Source organism: Rutilus rutilus (genome assembly GCF_951802725.1).
Source record: "Rutilus rutilus genome assembly, chromosome: 14".
Lineage (NCBI taxonomy): Eukaryota > Metazoa > Chordata > Actinopteri > Cypriniformes > Leuciscidae > Rutilus > Rutilus rutilus.
The window spans coordinates 3,780,001-3,802,268 of NC_140219.1; the positions used below are offsets into that span (position 1 = coordinate 3,780,001).

General features: G+C 38.4%; 1 protein-coding gene across 2 annotated transcripts in view; it reads left to right on the plus strand.

The window, feature by feature from the left end:
- tbc1d9b (TBC1 domain family member 9b) overlaps positions 1 to 22,268 on the plus strand; it is a 37,448-nt gene that overhangs the window by 3,963 nt on the left and 11,217 nt on the right. For both annotated transcript variants that reach the window (XM_084430576.1, XM_084430577.1), the window contains exons 3-16: positions 2,425 to 2,543; positions 3,511 to 3,739; positions 9,361 to 9,619; positions 10,062 to 10,269; positions 10,380 to 10,559; positions 11,334 to 11,486; positions 13,199 to 13,349; positions 14,204 to 14,418; positions 15,249 to 15,366; positions 15,453 to 15,655; positions 17,005 to 17,087; positions 19,543 to 19,672; positions 19,763 to 19,861; positions 19,949 to 20,017. In XM_084430576.1, coding sequence (XP_084286702.1) covers positions 2,425 to 2,543; positions 3,511 to 3,739; positions 9,361 to 9,619; positions 10,062 to 10,269; positions 10,380 to 10,559; positions 11,334 to 11,486; positions 13,199 to 13,349; positions 14,204 to 14,418; positions 15,249 to 15,366; positions 15,453 to 15,655; positions 17,005 to 17,087; positions 19,543 to 19,672; positions 19,763 to 19,861; positions 19,949 to 20,017 — 2,216 coding nt within the window. The remainder of the gene's footprint in view (positions 1 to 2,424; positions 2,544 to 3,510; positions 3,740 to 9,360; positions 9,620 to 10,061; positions 10,270 to 10,379; positions 10,560 to 11,333; positions 11,487 to 13,198; positions 13,350 to 14,203; positions 14,419 to 15,248; positions 15,367 to 15,452; positions 15,656 to 17,004; positions 17,088 to 19,542; positions 19,673 to 19,762; positions 19,862 to 19,948; positions 20,018 to 22,268) is intronic.

Consider the following 22,268-nt stretch of genomic DNA (forward strand, 5'->3'; position numbering starts at 1 on the left):
AATCGTCTGCAAGCAAATATAAAAGGTTAAACTACTATGATAGCATACAAGTCTAAACTAACTTACTGATAGTTAGCTAACTCTACATCGGGTGCCATTAGCAAAAGCTACATATACTAACTTACATACCTTCATAATCATGAATAAATGAGGAGGCGTAAAAACTTAAATCCTTTATCTAACGGAGTACTCGGGGCTCTGGAAGTCCGTTTGGCAATACGATGTACATCTGAAATGGATAGAATGGGTAGCTCCTGTAAACACCGGCTATAAAAGGTCGCCATTCCTACGCTGTGTTTACCTCAGTAGTTGACGACCGGAAGTAGTTATACCCGTTTTGTAGAACCCGGAAGTATGTTGCGCATAACCCCTATTATGCCAAAATGTCTTTTTGTCGACTGTCTTCATAACATAAGAGTAGTCTTATGATGAACATTAAGAGTTGTGATGACTCGTGAAAGAATGAGGCGCGTGTGAGATCCGCGTCTCTGACAGCGGCTGGTCTTAAAGGGACAGTACAGTAGCCACTAATTATATCTGTCGCTAAAGTTATTCTTTTTTATTTTTTTATTTTTTATTATTACTTTTCTTTACCCCTGACATGTATGGTTATATGTACTCTTGTATGTAAATTATGTTTTGTTCTTGTTAAAATGCAAAAAAAAAATCAAAAAAAATCTGTCGCTGAAGTTAATCAAAGAACAAAGGGAACAGAGAAAAACACTCACTGCTCTTAACTAAAGAACTTTTTTCTTTAGGCTGATTATCACTAATCTGTGTGTGCATTTATTTTCCTTGAGAACAAAGCAAGTTGACTCATGAAACCATTTGTTTATTATATCGCAATCGTAATCGCAATATTGACCTCAATTATCGCAATATGACATTTTCCCCAAATCGTGCAGCCCTACTTCATTTGTATCTTTGTTCTATTGTATTTATTTGTGCTATTGCTTATAATTAGATTATTTGTTCTTATTTTATTACTGACTGTTTACTTGTCTTTATTAATGTTTTAAATTGATATTAGTTTGGCTAGTAGTTTTAGCTGTGGCGTCGAAACTGGAATAGAGGATTGTTAGCGCTAGTTTCATGGCTGGTACAAAATATTAATGGCCGGTAAATTTTCTTAAGTTGTCAGTCGCGTGTTTTCAGTAAACGAGGCTTTGCTGGTTTATATCTGTTTTGCCGATGTTTAGTCGATCTCAGTGTCTGTCTGGTTTGAACTAATCTTGAATATGTTTTATAATGTTGACATTTTAATGACACGTTAGATTAATAAAAAAAGAAAGAGTCTCTTATTGGCTTGATTAGCCAATCCCTCCATAAAACACACGATAATTAATAATTAAGTTTTTAATAAAACGAACACATATTATACATTATATGGTTAACTGTATTTGATTATTTGTAGAATGCATTTAATATGTTACACTTTACAGTTAGTTTTTAAAAGGAGTCTTTATGCATGTTTGCTGTATTTTACACCGGTTTGACCAGCAGGTTTTGTCAGCATGCAATATTTGGAGCATTAATATTTGCAATATATTTCGAATCAGTGAATCAAATTGCTCTGATGTTTCAGAAAGCTCAGTTTAAATCAGTAACCATAGGTAATTAACATAAATTATATCTAAAAATACTATTTAAAGTTCTCACTTATGTGAGATGCATTGGCCAAATGCAGTTGAACATAAAAAAGCTAGTGTTATTTTGATATCATTGATATACTATTATAGTTTTTGTTAATATTTTTTATTAGATTTTATTTTTTATATTTTCTGTCATTTAGTAAAAGATTGTTTTTGTCATTTTTATTAGTTTTTTATTTTAAATGTCTATATAGTTTTTAGATAATTTTGTGTTTTTAATACTTTAACTTAAGTACTTCAGCAAAAATGAAAATTGTTTAGCTGGAATAAAACCATTTTTTTTTAGTTAATGTTTATTTTATTTCAAGTAATGATGTATTTTTTTGAATGGTTTTAGTTGTTTTAGTTGACGATAATAACCCTGGACGGGACTGTCTCCATCCACCCGGAGAACTCGAATGATTAATCCATCAAATTGACAAAAGTGCACGTCTGTTAACTAGTACTGATTGTGTGTTTGGGTGATCAAGAGCTCTCAGTCTAGATAGCAGTTGATTTGTTTAGTCAGGTGACACATGGGTTTTAGTAGTTTGTTTTGCCCAGGGCCATTTTGTGTCGACATCTCAGCGTCGAGAACAGTGATGAAAATCTGGAGGGTGACTTGTGTTGTTGAGTCACATGACCCACATTAACATTCACCGTATCTCGTGTAAACCTCGCCTGACCTTTAAACTGCAGCCCTGAATCTGAGTGACATATTAAAGGCTGTGCCACAGTAAACACCACTGCTCTGATGGATGTGTGTGCGTGTGTGTGTGTGTGTGTGTCGCAGGCTCGTCTCGTAAGGAGATCACTGAACACTGGGAGTGGCTCGAGACAAACCTACTCCAGACTCTGTCCATCTTTGACAATGACGATGACATCACCACCTTCGTCAAGGGCAAAATACAGGTGGGATTTGTTTCATTTGTCAAAGTTAATATATTAAAATATATTGGAGCTGTTAGATTGACAACATTTATTTTCCTCACAGATTATGGTCAACTAGATCCTCAAATATTAAAGGGATAGTTCACCCAAAAATGAAAATTCTATCATTGTTTACTCAAGCTCAAGTTGTTCCAAACCTGTATGAGTTTCTTTGTTCTGCTGAACACAAAGGAAGATATTTGGAAGAATGTTTGTAACCAAACAGATCTCGGTCCCCATTGACTACCATAGTATATATTTTTCCTACTATGGAAGTCAATGGGGACCGAGATCTGTTGATTACAAACATTCTTCCAAATATCTTCCTTTGTGTTCAGCAGAACAAAGAAACTCATACAGGTTTGGAACAACTTTAGGGTGAGTAAATGATGACAGAATTTTCATTTTTGGGTGAACTAAATGAATACGTGCTAAAACTCGCTTGCACTTTTTGTTTGTTGCTAGTTGCTATTTCTTATTAAGAAATGTTTTCTATATATTTTTATTCAAATTCATATAAACATATATTTCATCTGGTCTTTTTTAAAACATAAAAGTGACAAAGACATTTTTGTTACTAAAGATTTCTATTTCTTTTGAGCTTTCTATTCATCAAAGAATCCTGAAAAAAAAGAAAAGTTTTCAACAATAATCAAATGTTTCTTGAGCATCAAATCTTCATATTAGAATGATTTCTGAAGGATCATGTGACGCTGAAGACTGGAGTAATGATGCTGAAAATTCAGCTATAAATTCACATAGAAAACAGTTCTTTTAAATCGTAATAATACTTCGCAATATTACTATTTTAACTGTGTATTTGATCAAATAAATGCAGCTTTGGTGAGCAGAAGAGACTTCTTTTCAAAACCTTTTGAACAGGTCTATCCGAATGCGAAACGATTCTTAAAACACACACGCGTCATGTGAAGATTGTTCTTCTTTGCAGGGCATCATCGCCGAAGAGAATAAAAGCGGCAAAGCTCAGGAAGACGAGGATCCTGGGAAGTTCCGGGAAGCCGAGCTGAAGATGCGGAAGTTGTTCGGCATGCCGGAGGAAGAGAAGCTGGTGAACTATTACCCATGCAGTTACTGGAAGGGCAGAGTCCCACGACAGGGCTGGATCTACCTCTCCGTCAACCACCTCTGCTTCTACTCATTCCTGCTGGGAAAAGAGGGTGAGACGAGAGCAATGTACAGTGAAACTAAATTTATAGGACAAGATAAACGCGACCGGAACCAAAACAAACACGATTTTACAGAAGCAAACCGAGATATATAATGTATTTTAGTTGGGATGATTCAAAAGTTGTGACTTATTACTGTTCTGCACTCTAAGGCCGTGTGTCCTAGCCTGGCAAGCCAGACCTACATCAAGATGTTAGGTCTGGCAACTCTCCATAGACGGGATAAACGGCTGTCTTTCAAATTCCCTCTGCACGCAATAGGACAGCGCTTCAACCAACCAGAGCGTTTTCCCAACAGCGGAGCTAACGTTAGTTGATAGATTCATCTTTTGAATCTGGCCGGCAAAACTACGAACACATCTTGCTTTTTTTAAGAATGACTTAAGTGCCGTTCTTTGTTCTTTTCTCAAAGAAAAACTTAACTCCAAGTCCTCCAGAGTCGCGGCCAAAGCCGATTCGAAAGACTGTTCTCCATTCTTTGTTTTCAAGTAGCAGGGAACCGTCGCAACTCTGTCGTCATTATGTTAAGCCCGCCCCGCCTACTCTATACACGATGTGATTGGCCTGACCCAATTTAGGGTTTTCCAGCTCCGAAAGTCAACGGAGAGTTGCTAGACTACCCTGGCTGCAAAATAAATTTTGCTGCCGCTAGGGTGCGTCTAGATTTCTAGGCTACGTGTGTCCACCACAGCGTTTTTAGCCAGCTGAAAACGCTAGTCTCTGCTGAAAACGCCTAGCTGTGAGCGCTTGAGAGCGTTTTGGTAGCGTAGCATTTTTTTTTTCAGTTGAGACGCTTTCCTTGTTATGATACGGAATATCCGCGAAAGTGTTACTAGTACCTCATTGCACACATATTTTGTTTCTGTGTTGATTCTATATTAAAATGTCGATACAATGTAACGTATTTTCTCTGGCTCTTGTTTTAAATGATTTTGTTCCGTTATTAAGCTTGTTGTCGTCATCTGTTGATGTTGTACAAGCAGAATGTGGCGGTTGGTCGGTGTGGTATTAGTCCCGCCCCTCCTCCACTGTGATTGGACGGTTGGTTAAAAAGTGACAGTGATGAGCGCTGCGTTTTACCCAAAGTTGAACATTCTTCAACTCTCGACGACCTGTAAAAAACGGCGAACGCTCAGCGCTTCAGCGGGAAAAAACTGCTTAGCGCCTCGTTACGCTCATGGCGTTTTAAAAACGCGGCGCTCCCATTGAAAACAATTGAAAAAACACGCCAGCCGCGTGAAAAAAACGTTTTGGTGGACGTCATGCACATGCGTGTTACATGTTCAGTCTATAGTGTTTCATCACCATCTAATGGAAGCAGAATACAGGGTTTTTAATCGTTTTCACAGATCCGTCTGAATGGGGATCGTTTTGACTGGTGTCGACTTCTCGAAACTTCTCAGTTTTATGCATATCGTTGTCGTGTAAACGTACCCTCAATAATTAAATAAATGAGCAGGAGATATGATTTGAGTCGGCATGAATGGAAGTTGCGCTCTTCTTTTCTTCCCTATTGTGTCGTATATCCAAGTGAAACAAGAAGAACAAGAACAAATGTGGGCGGGGCTTGATTTTGTCTGTGTGGAATTGATTGGATGGTTGTGGTTTGCTATTGGTGGATCTCATGTCAGGTTGCCCCGCCCTCGTCATCAGAGAAGAGAAGGCATCACAGTTTCCACAAAATTATTAAGCAGCACAACTGTTTTCAACAACTGTATTTAGTATACCATAAAAATAAGATTTGCCAATTTTGATTTCATGGTGATCTTTTTATTTTGTGCAAAGAAATAGTGTGTGCAGGGATTCAAGAGACATTATAGTAGCGCATGAGATCTTGCTGTTAGTGGTCATTATACACAAGTATTCGACCACAGAAATACCAAGGCTGAACAATAGGACTTCAGTGTTCTGGAAAGTCATTTAGTGATGTCATTTGAGTCTTTTGAACTCTTGTGAAAAGGGCTGATTCATACTGAATTAAATGTTCTTTATTTAGTGTGAAATTGTGTTAGTGCATGCTGCTTTTCTTCCACCATGCTTAAAGGAGTAGTTCAGCCAAAAATGAAAATTAGCCCATGATTTACTCACCCTTGAAGTCATCCTAGGTGTATATGACATTCTTCTTTCAGACGAATACAATCAAGAGTTATATAAAAAAATGTCCTGGATGTCCATAAAAGTGCATCTGTCCATCATAAAAGCAGGCATGAAAACTCCTCACCTTTGGGCGAAATTCGCCGTTTTAAAACCAAAATGGGTCACCTACGTGATTTGTGCAGATCCGATGAGAAAATATTTGGGGGTGGGGAGTGTAGAAAGCGCGCGCGCCCGTACGGTTGCCAGATACTATTGAAAAGACCTATAGTCTATAGTGTTAGACAAGTCTATAATTTGCTCATAGATTAGGCTAATGCAAGTTAGACTATTTTACAAAAATAAAGACTGACTTAATTTAGACAAATAAATTAGACACCTTACCGCCAGGCTAACTTAGGTCTAAGACTCTGTTACCTTGGCAACCAGCAGTAACAATCAGTTACATTACAGCCAAAAGAAAAGGGAAAATGGCTCATAATTGAAACATTTCTTCTTGTTACTACATTCTCCGCTAAATTTCCCAAGTAAAATGTCCCTGTAACTGTTATACTCCTCCAACAAACACATATTTTCCGCTGGGGTAAACTGCACCGAGCGGTTGAATGCGCTTACTCGATCAGCCATGTTTTTTTGTTTTGAAAAGTGTCCTATTTTACCCAGAATGCATTGCAATGTAGTCCTACTTAAGATAGTCAGAGTCTTCAGTGCTTTGTGCAACGGTCTGATCTAGATGTCTATCTGAAGTCTGACTATCTACTATATCTAAGCCATAGTCAAAGTCTATCTTTGTGAAACCGGTCCCGCTCTGACCGGGGTTTAAATTATTGAAATCTGGCAACCCTAAGCATGAACGCTCGTAAAAAAAACAGTCTGTAATATGTTGTCTTCTCCTTTATTCGACGAAAATAAGTGGTTTTGGTCAAGTTTTTATTTATTTTTAAACACATTTCAGTCTCGTCTTTTTTTGTCAACGATATTGCATGTCACAGTCACAGTTATCGTTTAATGACGTGGGTGTCGTCTCTCATCGCCTTGTCTTGGTCAGGGAAAAAAAGGTCATCTACGTACATTTTTTCCGTTAACGAAATTAACACTGGTGACAATAAAATATTTTATTGTTTAAAAATTTTTGACAAAATTTGAGACCCCCTTCAAATGTTGCTTTTGAGGCTTTCAGGGGGTCTCATGGGTATTTCGCACGGAGAGATAGGAGAGAGTGATGCACTGCGAAGGATCCAGTAGTGCTCAGGATCTCAAAAAAACAGGCGGCTGTAGAGGAGAAGAGGGCAAGGCTGAGACATGCCTTCTAAACAGAGAAAACGGGCCCTTGAGTTCAGGCGAAAAAGAAAAAATAATCTCATGCTGTGTGTTTTGTGTAAATACTTGCCTCCACACATTAAAATGGCCCCCATATTGTTATATGTTTTATGTGTTATTATATTTCCTATTTATTCTTTGTGCAGCACTTTGGTAACCTTGTTTTTTAAAATGTGATATATATAAAGTTGATTGGATTGGATTGGATTTTTTGCTGCCGTATCCTTCTCACCTTTTTTCTACCCCTGACCAGTTTTCATGCTTGTAAAAGAGCATCTATCCATCATAAAAGTGCATCTATCCGTCATAAAAGCGCATCTATCCATCATAAAAGAGCATCTATCCGTCATAAAAGTGCATCTATCCGTCATAAAAGTGCATCTATCCATCATAAAAGAGCATCTATCCATCATAAAAGTGCATCTATCCGTCATAAAAGTGCATCTATCCGTCATAAAAGTGCATCTATCCATCATAAAAGTGCATCTATCCTTCATAAAAGAGCATCTATCCGTCATAAAAGTGCATCTATCCATCATAAAAGTGCATCTATCATCATAAAAGTGCATCTATCCGTCATAAAAGTGCATCTATCCATCATAAAAGTGCATCTATCCATCATAAAAGTGCATCTATCCGTCATAAAAGAGCATCTATCATCATAAAAGTGCATCTATCCATCATAAAAGAGCATCTATCCGTCATAAAAGAGCATCTATCATCATAAAAGTGCATCTATCCGTCATAAAAGTGCATCTATCATCATAAAAGAGCATCTATCCATCATAAAAGAGCATCTATCCGTCATAAAAGCGCATCTATCCGTCATAAAAGAGCATCTATCCGTCATAAAAGCGCATCTATCCGTCATAAAAGTGCATCTATCCTTCATAAAAGAGCATCTATTCGTCATAAAAGTGCATCTATCCATCATAAAAGTGCATCTATCATCATAAAAGTGCATCTATCCGTCATAAAAGTGCATCTATCCATCATAAAAGTGCATCTATCCATCATAAAAGTGCATCTATCCGTCATAAAAGCGCATCTATCCGTCATAAAAGCGCATCTATCCGTCATAAAAGAGCATCTATCCGTCATAAAAGAGCATCTATCATCATAAAAGTGCATCTATCCGTCATAAAAGAGCATCTATCATCATAAAAGTGCATCTATCCGTCATAAAAGAGCATCTATCCGTCATAAAAGAGCATCTATCCGTCATAAAAGAGCATCTATCCGTCATAAAAGCGCATCTATCCGTCATAAAAGAGCATCTATCCGTCATAAAAGCGCATCTATCCGTCATAAAAGAGCATCTATCCGTCATAAAAGCGCATCTATCCGTCATAAAAGAGCATCTATCCGTCATAAAAGCGCATCTATCCGTCATAAAAGTGCATCTATCCATCATAAAAGCGCATCTATCCGTCATAAAAGAGCATCTATCCGTCATAAAAGCGCATCTATCCGTCATAAAAGAGCATCTATCCGTCATAAAAGTGCATCTATCCATCATAAAAGCGCATCTATCCGTCATAAAAGAGCATCTATCCGTCATAAAAGCGCATCTATCCGTCATAAAAGAGCATCTATCCGTCATAAAAGCGCATCTATCCGTCATAAAAGAGCATCTATCCGTCATAAAAGCGCATCTATCCGTCATAAAAGAGCATCTATCCGTCATAAAAGCGCATCTATCCGTCATAAAAGTGCATCTATCCGTCATAAAAGCGCATCTATCCGTCATAAAAGAGCATCTATCCGTCATAAAAGCGCATCTATCCGTCATAAAAGTGCATCTATCCGTCATAAAAGCATGTGTTATTTATTTTTAACACGTTACAAAGTAATATTTTAGCTTCTGGCCAGCTGTTGCACTTTTATGATGGATAGATGCACTAGATGCACTTTTATGATGGATAGATGCACTTTTATGGACTTTTAAAACATAAACAGCCATTCACTGCCATTATAAAGTTTGGAAGAGTCAGGTCATTTTTTTTATATAACTCTGATTGTATTCGTCTGAAAGAAGAATGTCATATACACCTAGGATGACTTCAGGGTGAGTAAATCATGGGCTAACTTTCATTTTTGGATGAACTACTCCCTTAATAAAATCATTTTGTCCTCTTTCTTGTTCTTCATTTGGACATCTTTGTCATCTTCATTGTTGTACATCACTCTCGCTGTAGTGTCACTGGTGGTGCAGTGGACGGACGTGACGCAGTTGGACAAGAACGCCACGCTGGTTTTCCCGGAGAGCGTCCGCGTGAGCACTCGCGGCACCGAACACTTCTTCTCCATGTTCCTGAACATCAACGAGACCTTCAAACTGATGGAGCAGCTGGCCAACATCGCCATGAGACAGTTACTGGACAACGAGAGCTTCTCCGCCGATCGCTTCCTCCCCAAACCCTGCAAGACCCTGAAAAACGTCTCCGCACTAAAGAGGTGAGCAAACCACATATATTTAATATTTGTATATTACTATATATTAGTGCTGTCAATCAAAAAAAAAAAAAAAAAAAAACCTAATTAATCTCACATTTTTCTGTGATTAATCGCACCTGACATTGAAGTTGTTATAATAATGACTTTCAGTAATCGTTTGGGTGTAATTTCTCAGCCAAATTTGATGTGCAATTAATTAGATTAGAAATTGTAATCGCTTGACAGCCTATATGTATGTGTATATACAGTATACACATACAGTATACACACACACACACACACATATATATAGATATATAATAGAGAGATATGCCAAACAAATGTGATTTAAAAAAATAACTTAATTTGATGATAATATAATTGAAGCATTTTAAAGGGTCAGTATAAATGAATAGATCTTGGTTTAACTACTTTAAATAGAGCTCGTTCTCACGTGTTTCAGGGACTTGGATGCGCGTGCGAAGAACGAGCGATACAGGGCTCTTTTCCGGCTCACGCTGGACGAGCGTTTGGATGGACACACCGACTGTACGCTCTGGACGCCGTTCACCAAGATGCATGTCGTCGGTCAAATGTTTGTTTCTAACAACTACATCTGCTTTGCCAGTAGAGAGGAAGATCTGTGTCAGCTTATCATTCCACTGAGAGAGGTAAACACACACACACACACACACACACACACACACACACACACACACACACACACTCGCATACAGTTGCACAACAGCAGCACAGTCACTCTCTCATTCTCTCCCTCTAGGTGACCATAGTGGAGAAAGCAGACAGCAGCAGTGTTTTGCCAAGTCCACTGTCGATCAGCACTAAAAACAAGATGACCTTCCTGTTTGCTAACCTCAAAGACCGTGACTTCCTGGTACAGCGCATCTCTGACTTCCTGCAGCGCACGCCTGACAGGCCGTGTGGCCTAAATCCTCAATCCGTGAGTCACAAGTCATCAGAATGTATGATATTTTGTGTTTAAATGTTTTTTATTTGGTATTTCAGCAGAAGATCATTTGTAACTACACCTTTTTTTTTTCTTTTTTTTTTTATGCAAACAAATAAAACCTACATCCTAACAAATATCAGTATGATATTTTAACCAGGTTTATATTCACATCCAGTTGTAAGGAATTTGCGTAGTATTTAATTTCATACTGTTCCTTTCAAAAGTTTTAGGTCGGTTAGATCAACACATTTTTCTGCTCAACAAGGCTATTTGATAAAAAATATAAAGTAAAAACCGCAATATTGTAGAATATTGTTATTTATTAAGATAGCAGTTTTCTATGTGAATATATGTTAAAATGTAATTTATTCCTGTGATCAAAGCTGAATTTTCAGCATCATTACTCCAGTCTTCAGTGTCACATGATCCTTCACAAATCATTCTGATGCCCAAGAAACATTTATTGATTATTAGCAATGTTGAAAACAGTTGTGATTCTTCATAATTTTGAGGAAACTGTGATACATATTTTTTTAAGGATTCTTTGATTTAAAAATGTCAGTTTTGATCAATTTAATGCATCCTTGCTGAATAAAAGAATACATTTTCTTTAAAAAGAAAAGAAAAGAAAAACATTTTACTGACCTCAAACATTTATTTAGTTTTCATGCTTACAGATATTTGCCCCCATTGAAGCATAACTCATTTCTACCTTGGTCATGACTGGTCGTGTATTTAAACATGTCATGTGACCTGCGTCTCCAGGAGAACCCCAGCCCGAGTACGCCCCCGTCTCCTGTGCTGGGGCTCGGAGAGATGCCCCAAAACCAGCACTACAGTCCCAGTCTGCCCACTGCCAAGAAGGGCCTTCTGCAAATCTACCAGCAGGACGTCCCGGAGGAGCTGGGGCCTAAAGTGGTGAGACGCACCCCTCATGTGATGTGCTTCAAACAATCATACATAAAAGTCTTCTTATATCTGATTAAACTTGATGAGTTTTATCGAGCTGATGTGGGCGTTGACAGGTTTGCATGGATCGCCTCAGATCATTTGCGTTTCAATAGCGCGCGCTCTCCGCAGGCGTGTTCACATTAGCAGATAATGAGCTGAAATGAAAATGAATACAGATTACATAAACAGAGAATATTTGTTTTCGTTTTGAATTAGATCATTTAATATTGCACACTTAAATGATTATAAAGATATATATATATATAGCTCATGCCTGGGTGAATAGTATTCGCTGAGTTTTGTTTAAGTTTAGAGACGTGCTCCAGAAAAAAAGTTCACGGAGACGGAGAGGCAGAAAGCACACCCTGTTTATTTTCTTTATTTTACAAAAGCACAATGTTTTGTTTCGATTGTAAGTGGACACATAAAAAAGTAGACATTTTACAGTTTATTTTTTCATATCTCTTAAGTCTGTGTGACCATAAATGACTGAGTATTTTAAGTCTGTTTTGCTGCTATGTGAAAGAAATCGAGCAAAACGCGCCGGCGCGTTAAAGGGTTAAAGTCAAGTCTCTTTCTTTCAAGTCTTTATTATAGATAATAGAGGAATACATAGATAGGAGGGTAGTAATATGTAAGGCTTAGTGCACAGTTATCATGAAATGTAGGGGTTATCAAGCCTATCAAGCAAGGCTGCGTTTATTTGATCACAAATACAGTAAAAACAGTTACATATTACAATTTAAAATAACAGTTTTCTATGTAAATATACAGTAAAATGTAATTTAAGCTGAATTTCCAGCATCATTACTCCAGTCTTCAGTGTCACATGATCCTTCAGAAATCAGTATAATATGATGATTTGATGCTCAGGAAACATTTATGATTATTATCAATGTTGAAAACAGTTAATATTTTTTGTGGAAACTGTAATACCTGTTTTTCAGGATTCTTATAAGTTCATAAGAACAGCATTTATTTAAAATAAAAAATTTCGTAACATAAATGCTTAACTGTCACTTTTGATAAATACTTCCTTGATGAATGAAGGAATGATGAATGATGAAAAAAGGCTTAATTTTTCTCTCTCTCAAAAAAAAGTGGAAATAGACATAAAATATTGATTTGAGTTCAAATGATTTTTAATGTGAGAAGAAAGACAGTTGTGATCTAGCAAAAAAAAAAAAAAAAAAAACGGATTAATCGCACATTTTTCTGTAATTAATCGCACCTAACATTGAAGTTGTTTAGATCTTTTTATATTGTAATAATTTCACATTTAATCTCCAAATTAATGTAGAAACAACAAAGACAGTTATCTTGAATTTTAGGGGGTTGTAAAGAGTCGTGTGACAGGTCTTAAAGGGACAGCAGCCTAATAAACCATCTGTCATTAAGGATAATCAAAGAAAAAGAGAAAATTATTCTTGACCGAATAAGTTTTGTAGCTTTAATAAGGATTAGGATTAATCTATATATAATTTATAATGTATGCAGTAAAAGACTGAGAAGTGTTTAATAAATTTTCTGTAAATTTCTGTATATATCCTACCAGTTAGACTGACCTGAAAATCTTAAAGCAGTTTACAAGGTTACAAGGTACCAAAACAACAACTTTTTGTGCATTTTGACATCGTTTGCCTGGTTTTGTTTTGACCTTCGTCTTTCTGTTGATCCAGACGAGAGAGAAGATGAAAGAGGAATCGTGGAACATCCATTTCTTTGAGTACGGCCGTGGAGTGTGTATGTACCGCACGTCGAAGACGAGAGAGCTGGTCCTGAACGGGATCCCTGAGAGTCTGCGAGGAGAGCTGTGGCTGCTGTTCTCAGGTAATGAGTCCTCACAAACACTAGGAGGCGCCGTTCACCCAGACGAGTAAACCATGCCAAAGAAAAGCACACTCAAAATATTCATAAATAATATAATAGTATATAAATAGTACTAAAATAACACTGTATAGCAAAAATAAAATATGTAAAGTAAGTATGTACAGAACAGACAAAATATGCATATTCAAATATGCTTTATTAAGATAACATTATGCAAGGGATTGATTAAGAAAGAAGTAGCCTATGTAAATATTAGTGTAAATAGTGAATTATTTAATTGCATTTATTGTAAGTTTTATTTTTATTTTTATTTTTATTTTACTTTTTTATTTTTTAGTAATTTCTGCTTACACTTAAAAATGTTGACTTGGCAACTATCTTTATTTAAATTAAAGAAAATTAAAATGGTTTTAGTTAACAATAACAACACTGTTATTGCGTTGTAACATGATTACTTTGCTCAGAATAAAAAATTGTAATTTTATATTTTTAATCCAGTTTGTCAAGAAGGAGATTGTTTATTCAGGATCATTTGCCACATTGGAAATGGAAGATCAAATCGAGTACTTTGCATTATGGGATACACTATTCAGCTTTGTGTGCGCTGTTTATATCCTGCACATTTTGGCAGTACATCATTAGAGTATACATTTGTATACTGTGTGTGCACAGTTAACACGCTGAGCGAGTGTGTGTAGTGTACTTGTCCAAGTTTAGCCAAAGTGTGTATTGTGTGTCGACTTCTGCTGCTTGTATGTGACCGTCAAAGGTCATGTTTCCACATCAGTTTGAGATATCGCACGCTGTCCGTCAGCTGCTGTCATGGAGATTATGTCATGAATCTCATTATCCAGGTGCTCAGAACGAGATGAACACACACCCGGGTTACTACGGCAGTTTGATCGAGCAGGCGATGGGTAAATGCACTCTAGCAACGGAGGAGATCGAGAGAGACCTGCACCGCTCCATGCCGGAGCATCACGCCTTCCAGAACGAGATGGGCATCGCGGCGCTGAGACGAGTGCTGACGGCCTACGCCTACAGGAACCCCAGCATCGGATACTGCCAGGTACGCACACACACACACTCACAGGCACACACACTTGACACACATGCGCACACACACACACACACACACACACACTCACAGGCACACACACTTGACACACATGCGCACACACACACACACACACACACACACTCACAGGCACACACACTTGACACACATGCGCACACACACACACACACACACACACACACACTCACAGGCACACACACATGCACACACACACACTCACAGGCACACACACTTGACACACACACACACACACACACACACTTGACACACACACACACACACACACACACACTCACTCACAGGCACACACACGCAGACTCTCTCACACACACACACTCTCACAGGCACACACACTCTCACACAGGCAGACACACTCACGGGCACACACAGGCACACACTAACACACACACACACTCACACTAACACACACTTACACCAACACACACACTTACACCAACACACACACGCACACAAACACACACACTCACACAAACACACACTCACACAAACGCGCACACACACACTCAAACTGACACGTAGACACACACGCAGACTCACACTCTCACACACACAGACTCACATACATACACACACACACAGACTCACACACACACACACAGACTCACAAACTCATACTTTCTCTCACTCACCAAAAATTAAGTCCATGAATATGCAGTTTTTTTTAAAAACGTATTTATTGTCTTGCATTTGATGATAATGTTATGAAATCTGTGCATGTTAAGTACATTATCAGTGTTTTTCTGAGGTAAAGAGGTACGAGAGAGTCTGTTTAATATCTCTCTCCCCCCCCGTCCCTCCAGGCGATGAACATCGTCACGTCGGTGTTGTTGTTGTACTGCACTGAAGAGCAGGCGTTCTGGCTGCTCGTGGCTCTGTGTGAGCGGATGCTGCCCGACTATTACAACACCAGAGTTGTCGGTCAGTCACACACACTCAAAACACATGATGACGGCTGTGGATTTCTGCGTGTGTATATGTTTGTCAGCAGTGTTTCCCTGTGTCAGGAGCGCTGGTGGACCAGGGAGTGTTTGAGGAGCTCACCCGCGAGTGTTTGCCGCTGCTGTACGAGCGCATGCAGGAGTTGGGCGTCATCTCCACCATCTCTCTGTCCTGGTTCCTCACACTCTTCCTGTCCGTCATGCCTTTCGACAGCGCCGTGCTGCTGGTCGACTGCTTCTTCTACGAGGGCATTAAAGTCATTTTCCAGGTGCAAAAACAGGAAATCTCAGACAATTTTCAGCACACAGAACAAATTTTCATTACACAAACAGAAACTTTATCATCAAAGACTAGTGCTGGGCAACGATTAAGTAGCCTGGAAATCCAGACCTAAATCTGAAAGATTAATGGTCTGGCATCGACTAATGAAAATCGGCCAGCTCGAGGGGCGGCACCAAGCATGCATTTGAAAATCTCACTGCACGCAATTGGATAACACTACGACCAATCACAACAACAAGCCCCATACACTTAGCTACCAGCGGAGCTAACTGGTAGATTAGACTCTTGCCGTATCCGGTCGGCAAAACAGCAAAAACGTCCTTCTTGCAAAGGAACGATTCGAGCGCCGTCTTCTGTTCCTCTTTTAGATAAAAAGCCAAGTCTAACTCGTTCATTGTAGCGGCCAAAGCCGTTTCAGACAACTGGTGTTCATCAATAGCCATCTTGCAATGTTTACTAATGACTTCGACGTCACAGCGCTGTCGTCATCTCGCCTCTGCCCCGCCTATATCAGATGACCCGATGTGATTGGTGCAGCTCGGATACAAGGGCATATTTAATGAGCATCATTACTCGACGCCAGAGTAAACTCGCTGAGCAAATTCAACTTGTGCTCTCGCGAGAACTCTGGATTTCCAGGGTAACGATTAAGTGCATCCAAAATAAAAGTTTGTGTTTGCATAATATATGTGTGTGTGTGTGTACTGTGTATAATTATTTTGTGTATATAAATACACACATATGCATGTATATTTTTAAGAAAAACTTATTTATATATAAAATATTTATATATAATAAAGATTATGCAAATATTTCTTAAATACATGTGTGTGCATTTATATATATTTATATACAAAATAATTATACACAGTACACACGCATATATTATGATAACACAAACTTTTATTTTGGATGCGATTAATCGTTGCCCAGCACTATCAAAGACCAATTAAATCATTAGAAGATCTAAAGTTTTATTGTTTGCAAAGTTTTTTTCCCGTCATTAAACGGTTAGGTCACCCAAAAAGGAAAATTCGGTCATTAACCACTCCCCCTTCATGTCGTTCCAAACCCATGAAACTTTTGTTAATCTTCTAAACACAAATAAAGATCTTCTTGATGAAATCTGAGAGCTTTCTGTCCCTCCATTGACAGCTACGCTACTACCTCACTGATGCTTCAAACAGTTCATAAAGAGATCGTAAAGCTAATATGAATCGAGCGGTTTAAACCTACAGACTGTAGGAGTGTCTTAAAGCAACAATTCCTAAAGAACGTGAGTGTTTTTCCTAGACGTGTCAATCTGACTGACAGGTGTCTCTGACTCTCGTCCAGGTGTCATTAGCTGTGCTACATGCTAACATGGATCAACTGCTGTCCTGTTCAGATGAAGGAGAGGCCATGACCATTCTGGGCAGGTGAGAGTGGCTAATACAACATTATGTCATTCATTATTAGGGGTGTGTAACAATATATCATGTCACAATGGATCGCAATACAAAAATGTAACTATGTATCGTGGATAGTGACAATATGTATTGTGTATAATTCACCCAAAATAAAAATTACTGTGTTGGAAAAAAATTCAAGTTTTCAGAGTTTTAGTCTCTTAAACTATTATAAATAATGTTTAATAAAATGTATAATAATGGAATGAGGGAATATTTGTGGGTCCTGATAATGCAAAATGTCTGATGTTACCTATAAAAAGTGGCCGACATTATTTTAAATATATCTAGTAGGGCTGGGTAAAAAATATCGATTTCTCGATTTTAATCGATTGTCATTTTTACGAACCGAAATCGATTCTTAAATCCCAAGAATCGATTAGTCATCCTGTTTTCAGCTGATGAATGAATGTAACATTGCAGCGCGCATCCCATCCAATAAATCGCAATAATCTCTGTGCTTTGTTACTATTGATATGAAACAAAGTGTCAGATTTCAAATTACGTCCATTTTCCTACGAAATTCAAAAACATAAATACCGCTGTGGCGTGAGATCGCTCTGGCTCAGCTCTAGAGAAGCACATGATCTTCTCTTCCATCTTAATAACACCAGTTACAGCGCGAAATAAACATGAATGAGCATCTGTAAAGTGTGTTAAAAGATGGAGTACAACTTATCGAAATCCGTATCATGTGACATGGAATCGCCCAATCAGTGTTTCAACCTTGGAAAGATGTCAGTAAAACAGCTTGTAAACAATGTCATGTAACGTCACATTTACCTCAGAAAAACCATATCCAGTGGCCATAAACTCGTTAGTCAGCTAGAAAAATTAACTCTAGAGAGGAGCATTTTGCTATAATATATGCACCATATTACATATTCATTATAATTTTTAATGTTCTTCAATTTTTAATGCATGTTTGACTAAATCTGGAAGGTTTTTATGACAGCCACCATTTAAATGTTTATATTTCATATAACTTTATTATTATACAAATAAATAAAAGTGTAATTTGTGTTTGTATACAAATCAGTTAATTTTTACCTTCACTATTATAGTAGGCTACAACTGACTCCCATAGTTTACAGCATTAGTGAAGAGATTTGTTTTTCTTGAGAAAATTTGCCATGTATTGTACCTGATATCCAAAATAATCAATATTGAATCGAATCGAATCGGAATCGAAATCGAATCGAATTGTGAAATATGTGTCAATACCCAGCCGTAATATCTAGTCAGTGACAGAGATCAAGCATATTCGTCTAAAATAATTCTGTTTTCATCTTCAGACTCTATTGTCCTGTGTATTGGGTTTCCAGCATCAAGTCCAAGTCTATTCATTTACACTACAATGTAATATCAAATTTAGCATTTAACAGTCAATTTTTTTTGTTAATCTTTTATCATATGTCTTGGAGTATCACAATAATATCGTATCGTGAGTTCAGTATCGTGATATGTATCGAATCGTGACATGAGGGTCTCGTTACACCCCTAATCATTATATGTACAAGCCGAATAAAGAGTGATGGCGGTATTATTTTAACATTTAACAACTGTTTTTGTCTTTTAAATTTAGTGAATCAATTTAAGCCTTATAAAGCCTACAGTATCATATTTGATACACACATTTCTAAGGCCTGTAAATGATCAACATCTGCTGAAAAACCTGTCGCACACAAGGTTCTGTCTTCTGATTGATAATTTAGACTTATAGCAAGTAAAAGGCAATTGTAAACGTCCTCCTTCAGCTCGTGCTTCACGTGTCTTTCTGCTGTGAAATCTTCACCGAATACATATATTATGTAAATGTAAGAATAACTAATATTTTAAGATGAACACTTTCTGGACTGAAGCAACTTAGGTTTACTTGTTTATCCATATATCATTTTCTAGAAAGATCATTTTCAAATGTGAGTATCAAATACGATAACCAGGTTTATTTGTTCATTTCTCAATCATCATTGAATTGCATTGCATTATATGTTTTAAAACTACAGAGCTTTGATCATAAAACTAAGCATATTTATATGATATTCATATGCATTTTATGTAAGTATCTGCTAAACTGCCATAAAGATCTCATTGATTTACATGACATGCATCAGAATTTCATCTTTTTGTCCATATAAATATCAGCATCTGCACTAAATTGCATATTTTTGCTCAGTTTGTGCCTCTGAATAAAACTGAGGTGTTTGAGACACTATATATGAGACATAAAGGCCTGATGCATCAATATGTATACAATTTTTTGGGATAGTCAACAAAAACACTTCAGTGTCTTTTAATAATGTCTCTAAATGTTCAATAAACTGATTTTTCTGACTATTGTTTTATTTGCCCTCTTCTTCTGTGTGTGTTTTGTGGATATGTTCTTAATAATGTGTGTGCCGTCATATGTTCCTCTGTCCTGTAGATATTTGGATAATGTTGTGAATAAGCAGACTGTTTCTCCGCCCATCCCTCACCTTCATGCTCTGTTGACCAGTGGCAACAACCCTCCACCTGAGATTGACGCCTTTGAGCTCATTAAAGCGTCCTATGAGGTGAGGGGGCGGGGCCTAGTGCTTCGTTTTCCTGACCAATGACCAATGAGACTCTTTTTAACGGAGTATGTCGTTTCTGTCTAATCGCAGAAGTTTGGTAGCCTGCGTGCCGACGTCATCGAGCAGATGAGGTTCAAACAAAGGTTAAAGGTCATACAGTCTCTAGAAGACACGGCCAAGAGGAGCGTGGTAAGTGTGTGTGTGCGTCGACAGGACATATTTGACAATCTTAGTCGTTTCCGCGTGTGATCCTGTGTGTGTGTTTGTGACGTTCAGGTGAGAGCCATCATGACAGATTCCGCTTTCACTATTGAGGAGTTGGAAGAACTCTACGTTCTGTTTAAGGTAAGATAAAACTCTGCATTTATTTATATATATATAAATACACACACACATGCATGTTATATATTTAAGAAAAATGTGTTATTTATATATAAATATTTATATATAATATAAATTATGTATAAATATATATACAGCATATACATGCAAATATTTCTTAAATATATACATGCATATGTGTGTATTTATGTATACAAAATAATTATACACCGTACACACACGTATATTTTGGATGCGATTAATCGTTGCCCAGCACTAAACTGAACTGGTGTGTGTGTGTGTCACAGGCGACTTCACTAAACTGTACTTGTGTGTGTGTGTGTGTGTGTGTGTGTGTGTGTGTGTGTGTGTGTGTGTGTCTCGCAGGCGACTTGACTAAACTGTACTTTGTGTGTGTGTGTGTCGCAGGCGACTTGACTAAACTGTACTTGTGTGTGTGTGTGTGTGTGTCTCGCAGGCGACTTGACTTGACTAAACTGTACTTTGTGTGTGTGTGTGTGTGTGTCGCAGGCGACTTGACTAAACTGTACTTGTGTGTGTGTGTGTGTCTCGCAGGCGACTTGACTTGAATAAACTGTACTTTGTGTGTGTGTGTGTGTGTCACAGGCAACTTGACTTGACTAAACTGTACTTTGTGTGTGTGTGTGTCACAGGCAACTTGACTTGACTAAACTGTACTTTGTGTGTGTGTATGTCGCAGGCGACTTGACTAAACTGTACTTGTGTATGTGTGTGTGTATCGCAGGCGACTTGACTTGACTAAACTGTACTTTGTGTGTGTGTGTGTCACAGGCGACTTGACTTGACTAAACTGTACGTGTGTGTGTGTGTGTGTGTGTGTGTGTGTCTCGCAGGCGACTTGACTTGACTAAACTGTACTTTGTGTGTGTGTGTGTGTGTGTGTGTGTCACAGGCGACTTGACTAAACTGTACTTGTTGTGTATGTGTGTGTGTCTCGCAGGCGACTTGACTTGACTAAACTGTACTTGTTGTGTATGTGTGTGTGTCTCGCAGGCGACTTGACTTGACTAAACTGTACTTTGTGTGTGTGTGTGTCACAGGCGACTTGACTTGACTAAACTGTACTTGTGTGTGTGTGTGTGTGTGTCACAGGCGACTTGACTAAACTGTACTTGTGTATGTGTGTGTGTCTCGCAGGCGACTTGACTTGACTAAACTGTACTTTGTGTGTGTGTGTGTCACAGACGACTTGACTTGACTAAACTGTACTTGTGTGTGTGTATGTCGCAGGCGACTTGACTAAACTGTACTTGTGTGTGTGTGTCTCACAGGCGACTTGACTAAACTGTACTTGTGTGTGTGTCGCAGGCGACTTGACTAAACTGTACGTGTGTGTGTGTCTCGCAGGCGACTTGACTTGACTAAACTGTACTTGTGTGTGTGTGTGTGTGTGTGTCGCAGGCAACTTGACTTGACTAAACTGTACGTGTGTGTGTGTGTCGCAAGGGACTTGACTTGACTAAACTGTACTTTGTGTGTGTGTGTGTGTGTGTCTCGCAGGCGACTTGACTTGACTAAACTGTACGTGTGTGTGTGTGTGTGTGTGTGTCTCAGAGGCGACTTGACTAAACTGTACTTGTGTGTGTGTCGCAGGCGACTTGACTTGACTAAACTACGTGTGTTAGGGATGGCCCGATACCGATACTGGCATCGGGGATCGGGCCGATACTGTCCTCATATACTCGTACTCGTACTCATAAAAATTCGCCGATACCACGCACCGATACCACGTACATTTTGCGAAACGAAACTGGCCGCCGTGAGTGCTTTGTCGAGGTGAACTGAGTCATAGACGCACGAGCTGGTCGAGCACATCCTTTTAAACAGACAACAGTGGAAAGTTTGTTCAGTCCGATGTCAATGGCAACGAAATTAAACGAGGCATGTAGCTTTAGCTTATTATATTAACGTTAACTGACGAGAGAGAGAGGCAGAGAGCGAGAAGCGCACTTCTGTTGAATGCTCTTGATTGCTGATCGTTCACTCACTCAGCACATGTTATTTGGATGAAAACTAAATCGTATATGTAAGTAAAGTAAAACATGAACTGTTACCTGACTGAAGTATAACGAGTGGTTCCCTACATTATTACAGGACGTGTGCAGAGGTCAAGAAGTTTCATGAATACAAACATCCGAAGCGCGCGCCCCTCAAACCAGCGTCTCAGCACGCGAATACTGAATTAAATTGTCTTTCACGTCTTGCGCTTGTACGGACGAATTCACACACAACT